Source organism: Euprymna scolopes, chromosome 6 (assembly GCF_053919585.1).
Source record: "Euprymna scolopes isolate OS-2025 chromosome 6, ASM5391958v1, whole genome shotgun sequence".
In the NCBI taxonomy this organism is placed as follows: Eukaryota; Metazoa; Mollusca; class Cephalopoda; order Sepiida; family Sepiolidae; genus Euprymna; species Euprymna scolopes.
In genome coordinates, this window is record NC_136487.1 from 141186567 (window position 1) to 141196654 (window position 10088).

Genomic DNA, 10088 nt, shown 5'->3' on the forward strand with positions numbered 1-10088 from the left:
CATTACAAATACATTATTACCAATAATTACTTTAAAATGCAATTAAGAAGTATATTTTTTGTGTGTGTGATTTAAGGCTGTTCAAAGCAATAATATCAAAACATTTTCTTTAATAAATTGTAAACAGAATCGTTAACTTTTCGAATAAATTTTTATGGACCGTTAAAAGTCAATTTCCCTAGTCACCCCCACTCTTCTCTCTCCAATATTTTTTTTTCTTCTTTTAATCTAAAAGTTAGCAAAACAAAATATCAAATTCTTTTAAAAAGAATCAATATTAAATTTTATTTCGTTAAAAAACTACAAAAGCGAATGAATCTTAGAGAACTATCAGAACTACCATTAAGAAAAAATAAAAAAAGAAAAATTGGGACGCTGAAAACGTTTCACGATATGCCCGCAATGAATGAAGTTGTTTTATTGAAATTAAACATAAGAAACGCAAAAGAAATAATGCAACTGGGTTTATAATTAAAATATTATAAAATATTAAACCAGTTCTTATCCAAAGTCGATATTTTCTAATTTCAAGTCGATTTTTAGGGAGAAAAATAAATTTATTAATTAAACAAGAAAAACTAGACGCAAAGGAATTAGATTTTTTTAAATTAAAACAATGTAAAATTCATTTTTTTTTTTTTAAATATAATAAAATAATGAAACTATTAAGGCAAAATTCGAATTAACTAAAAGTTACTAAAATTATTAAACATAATATAAACGGGTGTTTGATTTAGGATAATAATTAAAATAATAAAAATTAAACCCTTTATTTTGAAAACTATCTCATGGAAATGATGTATTATATTTAAATCAATAGTTACTTAACTAAGTACTTTTTACTAACTATATTTTTCTTGCGTAGAAATTGATTTTTTTTTTTAACAAATACGGAAAGAAGGGATTTTATTTTAAATTAGATATTAAATGAACCGGACATAAAAGAATATTTCCTTTTTTTTCTTCAATTAGTTTGGTAAAATTGATACAGTACAGACTATAAAATGATTGTTTCCAAAAAATAAAAACTAATACAAAAAATCCTGAATAATAAAATGACTTCGTATTTTTTGTAAATATCACATTTTTTTCGTGTGATAAAAACAATTTATATTATTTGAAAGTTTACTGAATTATTATGATTTTATTTCTGAATTTATTAATAAAAGGGTCCACACTCGTCACTAAGTACCAACTGCTATTTTTTTATACTTTAAGTGTAAAAAACAAAAACGAACTGTTGATGTTTGTTTAATTTTGTGATTTTCGACTTATTTATCGCCATGTTGCCATGTTGCTTGGAATTTGAAATGCCGGAAAAAAAAAATTAGCATCATCATCGGAATTGTTTTTTTGTTGTTGAAAAGTCTGATTAATTTATGCCCTTACTTAATTTTTAATACACTTAAGTATTTGTAATTTATTAGCATAATTTACAAAAATAAATTTGTCTACATAGAAAAAAAAATATTTGGAAACAAAAACATGACAAGGAAAAGATGAAATCAATATTAATGTAACAAATTATATTTCTCGAAATCTACATTTACAAAGTTTATTATTATTATTATTATTATTATTATTATTATTATAATAAGTTAATTAAGGGGTTGAGTCCTATTTTAGTCACGTAAATTAGAGTGAAATAAATGCGTTTAGACACTGATTATTTTTATAACGGTAAAATAACTTTTTTAACTGAAGTATATTTTAATATCCAAACTAATCGAAAAATTTACCTAATATCCGTATTAAACGATTAATTCTAATTATTAATTAAAATAAAAAACGTATTAAATAAAAAAAAAGTATTTTAGCTGTGTTATTTTTATGAAAAAGTCTAAAAATCAAAAGGTAATTAAATGAAAAAAATAAAGGCATTTGAAGTAAATATTGAAAACAATTTAAACTTAAAAAGAAAATAAAGTAGAACCTGCAACCTTTTCACACAAAATCCAAAATGGCTGATTTATAGACATACAAAGACAGTAAATCAATGTTAAGTATATGATCGTTAATAAACATACATACACAAGCTAAATCAATAACATATGATCGAATTCAGTTGTAAGACTTTTTAGGAAATCTTTAAAACTTAAAATATTTTTCAAGAAAACACTTTAAATATTGTAATTTATTTCAAACATGATTAACTCCGACCTCCCCCCCAAACCAAAAACACGGCTACTACTGCGAGAAAACCCGGCGAATGAAAAAAAAAATCATATTTTATTGAGTAAAAAGACTATAAACCATCTTCTCGTGCATAAATTAGCGAAAAATAATAACTATATAAAATTAATATGGATAAAATTGGTTATTTCAGGTTGATTTATACAAATTTTCTTTTTTTTTTTCGGAAGTCGTTAGGCTCATGACCCAGATAACCTGCCATATTGACCTTTATCCTCGGTATATTTTTTGCAATACTTCAAAAATATACTTTTTTTTTTTTTTTTAATATTTTTAATATTTTAATTTAAAATGATTTATATGATAATTAGTATTTATTAATTTAAGTAAAATAAATAAAAACTAAATATGAATTCCCATGATGCTTTTAAGCAAATTTCAAATACTGAAATTTCATTGGGTAAAGTTATGAAAAAGGTCGCATTTGATTGGCTGGTTTAAGAAGAGGCTCCCTTTGTAAACCCTGGAAATCAGCTCCCGTCACCAGTTTGATTGTTAGTGTCTTGACGTGTACTCCGTGTCAGTACATTTACAAGTATTTTTCTTAGCATTTCCTTCCTATTTAATAATTCAAAATGCCTGAAAGATACAATAGCTACAGGGACGACAATAACGATGATCCCCAAGCTGAGAAATTCCGAAAACTCTTTATTGGAGGCTTAAATTATGAGACGACCGAAGAAACCATCAAGCAACACTTTGAACAATGGGGAGAGATTGTCGACTGCGTCGTCATGAAAAATCCAAGCACCAAGCGTTCTCGTGGGTTCGGTTTTATCACCTACAAGGCCGCAGAGATGTTGGATGAAGCCCAAGCAAACCGACCTCACAAAATCGATAATCGAGAACTGGATACGAAACGTGCTATGCCCCGCAACGAGTCCGACGAGACGCAGACCTCGGTGAAGAAAATGTTCGTCGGCGGATTGAAAGATGACACTGCCGAAGATGACGTCAGAGAGGTATTCGGTAATTTCGGCAAAATCGAGAAACTGGAGATGATCAAGGACAAGAACACCGGCAAACAGCGAGGCTTCTGCTTCATCACGTTCGATGACTTCGATTCGGTCGACAAATGCGTCCTGAAGCGGCGAATCTCCCTCAACGGGAAGTACGTCGAGGTGAAGAAAGCCGTCTCTAAGGACCGAGATGGTGGCGGCATGGGCGGTGGTAGAGGCGGCCGAGGCGGTTCTCGTGGCGGCATGGGAGGAGGCCGAGGCGGCTATGGTGGCGGTTCCAACGGCGGAGGCTACAACGACAATTACGGCTATCAAGGAAACTCTGGTTATTCCGGAAATATGGGCGGCGGTCCTCAGGGGTACGGCGGCGGCGGCCCCCAGGGCTATGGTGGTAACCAAGGTGGATATGGCGGCGGCTATGGTAACTCTGGCGGTATGGGAGGCGGTCGTTATGGTGGCCCAAGCGGTGGCTCCGGAGGTGACTTCAATGATGGCTACAACAACTTTGGCTCTGGTTATGGATCTGGATACAGTGGTGGACCTACCCGTGGGGCTGGTTTTGCCCAGCGTGGCAGTGGACCCTATGGAGGTGGTTATGGCAGCGGCGGTATGGGCGGTGGTTACAGACGGTAAAAAGAAATCCCATTTTCCAGACAGAGCCCTCACAAAAGCCATCTCTAATCCGCATCCGCTACACGGTCGGAGCACAATGGACTAACTACGGCCAGGTAATAATATCCCTGTCTGATGCTATACAAAATTCTCTTAAGATTATCTCTTAAAAAAAAAAAATGGGGAAAATATCAATGGAAAACTTCTGAGGAATTTTTTTTTTATATATATATCGAGTAATACTCAGTTTTGACTTTATGAAGTGGGGGTTTTAATTTCTTAAAAATAAAAGATCCTGCTTTGATTATTGCTGATATTTTCTAACAAAACTATCCATTTCTATCAATCGTAGGTTAATTATAACCAGTTTTGTAACCTTCATTTTTTTACCATATTTTTAACTATTTAATTTTATGTGCCAACTTAAATTCATAAGCTCACTAGCTATTCTGAATTTGTCAGTTTTCACTTTTAATGTAAAAAAAAAAAAAAAAAAAATCAATATTCATTTTATCTTAACAAAATTCTAGACTTACAATTATTCATTTTAAGAACATTAAAGTGCCTGAGACAAGTTTCTGGCTCGATTACTCAAACTTCAATTTCTAAAACTTTCTTCTGAAGTTAAACATAAATTTTCTCTGGACAAAAGTGTAAACCTAACTGTCACTACGCTAGACAGGTGATAGAAGACTTGCTGCCCGTATTCTAGTGCTTTCTTCCTAATGGACATCAACATCTTTCATGTAATTACTTCATTTCCACTTCATCTCATTGAAGGCCCAAAAACAGTGAAGACAGTGTCTAAATGTATTGAAGTCTTAATAAAACAACTTATTTAATAATTTACACCTTTAGTCATGTTCAGTTTAAAATCGATAGCCTAAGGTGAGTAATAAAAACCCAACTTGGGCTTTAAAAGAAAGTGATTTGTGGAGGTCAGGTTTTATAATTTTAGTGAAATTATATTTTTCTAAACGAAATGAGTTATTGTTTAAATTTTATTCTTTGACCTAATCAAATCACTGTCTTAATGTCTATAACCGATTTTTATTTTTATTAATAGATTAATACTAACCGTAGAAGTGAAGGCCACTTTCTAGAAATACTGTTGCTTTTTTAGTTATTTTAATTGTTTGAACCTAACTGAATTAAGGCTCTCGGTGTCTTAGGGTTTATTTGGATTTTCACTTAACTAGTTCTCTCTACTCTTAGAAGCAAAGGTTTATCTATAAAATTACCTTTCATAATGATCGTCCCTTTATCAACAGTATTTCAGTCGCCATCACTTGATCCACGACCCTTTTTTTTTTTTCTTTTTCTTGAAAAGAGTTAACTTAATCACTAGAGCAAATACAGTTTGTTCGGTCCCTTTAGTCGTTAGACAACTGTAGTTGCCGCTAGTTATGAGTAAACTCTAATGATTATGACTATTTCTCTTGTCTAAACGTGAGTGCATGATGTTTTATATTTGGGAGTTTCAATCGGCACAGGATTCATTCGAGTCAGCTTGCCCGAAAAAAAAAAAAATCTAATAGTTTTTCTTGTATTTTTGCTGCGCTTCTTGGGCGAAAATTACTTCACTTTTAGAAATTTTTTTTATGTGCGAAAGAGACGATTGTACAACGGATTTTATTTCATATCCACGTTGCCTGTTAAAATTTATGGAATTCTAATTTAGTCCCGGAAAACGTCCAAATAGTTTACGATTTGAAAGGTGGAAAAAGTTTTTCAAATCGTAAATGATTTTCGAACTGACTTTTTTCTCCGAAAATACTCTTATTAAACTGAAATTCTTTTTTTTTTGGGGGGGGGGGGATAATTTGAATCTGGTACAACCGTTTCTTTCGCATGAGTACAATCTTAACGATCACTACCCCATGGCTACCTTTTCTGACTGTAGAATCCGTTATTCATTTGCAACGATAATTGTATTTCTACGTTGTGCGGAACAAAATGCAATTTAAAAAAAATGCAACTGATGTGTAAATTTGTATTTTCGTCTGTTTTTGTGATTGCCTTTCGCCTGTTGTAACTCGTTTGCATATTTTGCCAATCAAATAGTTGCAGCCATGGGGTCCGATCTTTACCAGCACCGGAAATTAAGTTCGATTAAATTGTAATCGTATTTACATTTTGGATCTTGACGTCTAGATCTTTTAAAATTCTTCAATAAAATTTAGACTCCAAATCGTCGTAGCCGCTGCTTTAAATGGAATCTTTTCTGCATGGTTGTAGTGTTTTTGTTTTAGTGTTTTTGGTTTAGATTGGTGGGCAGCCCTCGTTTTCCTGTGTCAGTTGTGTTGGGGGTTGGAGATATATCTCTTCCCTCATCATGGTAGGTATAACTTATATTGGGATGTCTTTTCTAACTTTTAATGGCTGTTGCCTTTTTTAAAATCATGCCTTCTGCAACTTCTGAGTTTAGTAACAAAAAAAATGTCTTTCACTAATTTATCCTGTTTTAGGTGTTAAAACTATTAAAAATGAAAATTAAGCCTTTTCTAAGAATTTGATTTTAAATCGGAAAATACGTAAAAGAAGTTGTAGAAGTTTCCGACATGGAATCTCTTAAAAGTGATTCCTAGGAAAATGTCCTTACAGTAATATGTAAATTGTAATTTTTAAATGCATGTCGATTAATTTAGGTAAATTAAGAGGTCTACGATACAATAGGCAGCATAGAATGAGATATTAACAAAAGTTGATTTGGTTTTTACTTTTTTCCTACCCGAATCGTAAAATTAGCGACGTTTTTAATGGAAAAGTTGGTTTTTAAACACGAAACAAAAAAATATTTTTCCAAAATTAAAAATTTCTTGATTAAAAACGTTGCATATGAAACGAAAAAGTACAAACCGTTTTTTCTTTTTGTCTTTATCTCTTTCTGTGTTTCCTATTGTATTTTAGACCCCTTAAAAGTCCCTAATGAGGGTGGGATTTAATGTTGCTTTTTTCCCTATAGCACAACATGCGAGGCTTTTTCTTGTAACCTAACTTCTTGTGAAGAATAGGTAGGTAAAAAAAAAAAAGTTAGATGTGATAAAAAAAAAAAAAATAAAAGCACACTCATCAGGTCTGTATAATCTCTAACCAATGTTGTAATTTTACCAGGTACCAAGTCTACATTTCAGGTCAATATGGCAATAATAATTGTTTGCTAGATAAGATGAGAGCAATATATTGGCAGTTGTCGGCAGAATGTACATTAGGAGCTTATGTTTGTGCCTTACTGTAAAAACAAAAATATGTATGGGGAATCTTGAGGTAAGTGCTTTAATTAGGTGTGTCACTCTTTTGTCTTCAATGTTTATGGCGGGTGGACAGTTTTGGATGAATGTGCATATATATTCATAGCTTTTATAATTTTAACTTTTCATAAAGGCATTAGGCCTATCTTTTTTATCTACATAGTTTTAATGTCTTCAGTAATACTTAACGTAAACTCAGTTTAATCTGATTTGCTATATTTTTAACTTATGAAAAATATTTGCTTCATAATTATAGCTTTATAAGTTTGTGTGGCTTGAATGTCATGTTTTAAAAAAGAGAAAAAAGAACGTTTTTTAAATGCCTTATTTTCAGCTCTTTTTCTTAGAACTTTTCTGATTTAGCTTTCACGATGGTTTTGTAAGCTCGTTTATAAACCTTTACAAAGCAACTACTACCACCACCACTACTACTATTAGTAGGCAGAAGCGCGAGCGCGCGCACAGCTCCACTTGACCCCCTCCACGCTAGTTTGGAGATGACCATTTTTAGTCTTCTATCAATCGGTAGGATTCGATTTATATCATTTTTTTAACATTTTATTAAATTTTTGATACAAGATTCTTCTACAGGAAACGCCTTTTTGGGGAGGGGGGGGGGTACCTGTCATCAGAAATCTATGACCTAAGCATGATGAAAATTAAACTAGATGATTACTTCCGGAAAGTAATTACTACGCGCCACCACAGCGTAGTATAACCCCTCCCCCCACCTTCCATGTTAAGAATGGCTTTCGAGGTGTGGTGGCGCGTAGTAATTACTACTTTCCGGAAGTAATCATTATCTAGTTTACTTTTTATTTCATGCTTCGGTCTTAGTTTTAGATACTGATTTCTCTCTCTGATTCTGACGACAGGTGCCCGAAAAAAAAATGGCGTCTCCATTTTCGGCGATAAACTGTAATAGTACCGATTCTTGTTTTTAATTTATGAGTGGGAATATTACTTTGTAGAATAGTGGCGCAAAATTTTAAAACTTTAAATTTCGAACTCATTTTATCGTATCGATAACACATTTTTTAAAAAAATTTATTAGATGTAATTTATCGTGAAATTTAGTTCTTTAACATTTTTTTATTCGACCGCGCCACTATTATATTAAAGAATTATTTTTAATTTCTAAAACCTAAGAAACCATTATTTTAAGTCTTTAAACTAGATTTAATAAATTTCTCCATTTTAAACTTAGTGTACTCATTATTTCACTCAACTAAAAAAAAAAAGAAATATGGTTTTAACTTGTTTTCCCGTTTATTTTTTTCAGTAATTGGTCGCTGTCATTTCTGATGATCCAGATGTGAAATCCATTCCGACCACCACCACCACCACCACCCCCTTCTCTCCGGGGGTCAAAATGATTTTCCTACGAGAAAATCGGATAAAACGACATGTAAGTTTATTGGTTCTTTAAACGTAAATATCTTAAATGGTTATCTTTCAGATGCAAGGTTCATTGTTTACTTGCGGTTTTAACGATGTAAGATTCCGTTGTACGGAAGACCAAATCGGCCAAAATGTCTACGATGTTTTTATTGGCGCTTTTCTTCGTATTTTTAATAACATTTTTTTGCACCATTTACAAGTTCTTTTTACAAATAATTTTTTTTAATACTGTAATAGTAAAATAAAGATACCTTTATTAATTATACGGAAAAAGTATCTCGTAATGTTTTCACACGAGATTTTTTTCCTGTTGATTTCTCTTTTTTTTTTTTAATATTAAAATTGATTTACTATTTAAAGTGATTTTAAAGCCTTTAACATGACGGAGTTTATAATGAAAACCAAATTACCGTTTAAATTAAAATAATCTTTATTAGAAATTTGTAACAAAATTATAAAACTATTAGATTAAAATTGAGAACTTTTAATTAAACAACGTGAACATTTTATGAGTGTTTTCATGAAATGTATTTTTAAGTAAAAAAAAAAAGTGAACTTTTTTTTTTTACTTAAACTTCATAAAAAAAAACGTATCCAATATAGAATGTTACTAAAATAATTTTCCTTTATTCGCCGCCGCCAAAGAAATTCCTGCAGATCACTGTTGAAATTTGCACGACTAGTTCCTCGCATCGCTCTGAATTTGGCTTTGCAGATACTCCAGCTACCCTCATTCTCCACATTGGCCTTTTGGTCGAGATCAAAGTGTAGTATCTGTTCTTCAGATGCTGCACTTCTATTTCTTCTCTTTCGGTGGAGGAGAAATCCTTCACGACTGAGACAATTTTTATTTTTGTACCTTTTCTCCACGTTAAAAAACGACCCTGGTGTCTAACTCTGTCCCGTGGGGAGGCATAGTAAATAGGTACCCTCAATGCGATTTGTGTGAATGGTGGGGTCATTCGGATCTGTAAAATTATAGGTGTGCTTTACCACATCATGGTTGGGCAGGGTACTATATGCACGCCAACCATCAGTTATTATCCTTGTGCCAGGTCGCACATACTTCTAAAAAAAATATTTGTAAAAAAAAACTTGTAAATGGTGCAAAAAATGTTATTAAAAAATACGAAGAAAAGCGCCAATAAAAACATCGTAGACGTATATTATCATTTCAACAGTATATGAATTTAAATATTTAAATTATGGCCGATTTGGTCTTCCGTACAACGGAATCTTACATCGTTACAACCGCAAGTAAACAAGGAACCTTGCATCTGAAAGATAACCTCTTAAATTTTAACTAGCGTGTTGCGCCCCTGTCGTAATAAAGATTTTCTTTTTTTTATACTTTTCTTTTCTTTTTTCTTCAGGAATCGAGTTCTTGACAAGTTTGGAGGCGGAAAACACTTGTCGAATCCAAATTGATTTGTGAATTTAAAAATAAATATTTTTTTAAAAGAATTCGTTTCCTTTTTTTTTTTTTCTTTTCTCTCTCTCAAATGTTACATTATTCTATTCCACGTTTAAAAAAAACACCCTGGTGCCTGCCTAACTCTGTTCCATGGGGAGGCAGAGTAAATTTCGAGGTCGCTACGGTATGAACCTTAGGGACTGCCAAAGCAAAAAAAAAAAATTAACTTTTACGTGTTTAAGACAGACAACTTTTTTT

The 10088-nt window shown here is 32.2% G+C and overlaps 1 protein-coding gene across 1 annotated transcript; it reads left to right on the plus strand.

Moving 5' to 3' along the window:
- The first annotated feature begins 2650 nt into the window (after window positions 1-2650).
- On the plus strand, window positions 2651-9880 carry LOC145278008 (heterogeneous nuclear ribonucleoprotein A1-like 3). Its single transcript, XM_080130182.1, has 3 exons — window positions 2651-3880; window positions 8298-8423; window positions 9790-9880. The coding sequence occupies exon 1, from the start codon at window positions 2769-2771 to the stop codon at window positions 3783-3785; it is 1017 nt and encodes a 338-aa protein (XP_079986308.1). The 5' UTR covers window positions 2651-2768; the 3' UTR covers window positions 3786-3880; window positions 8298-8423; window positions 9790-9880.
- The last annotated feature ends 208 nt before the right edge of the window (window positions 9881-10088 follow it).

Bases quoted from the DNA above. Each gene is read 5' to 3' on its own strand.
- LOC145278008 (XM_080130182.1), top strand. From the start codon at position 2,769: ATGCCTGAAAGATACAATAGCTACAGGGACGACAATAACGATGATCCC.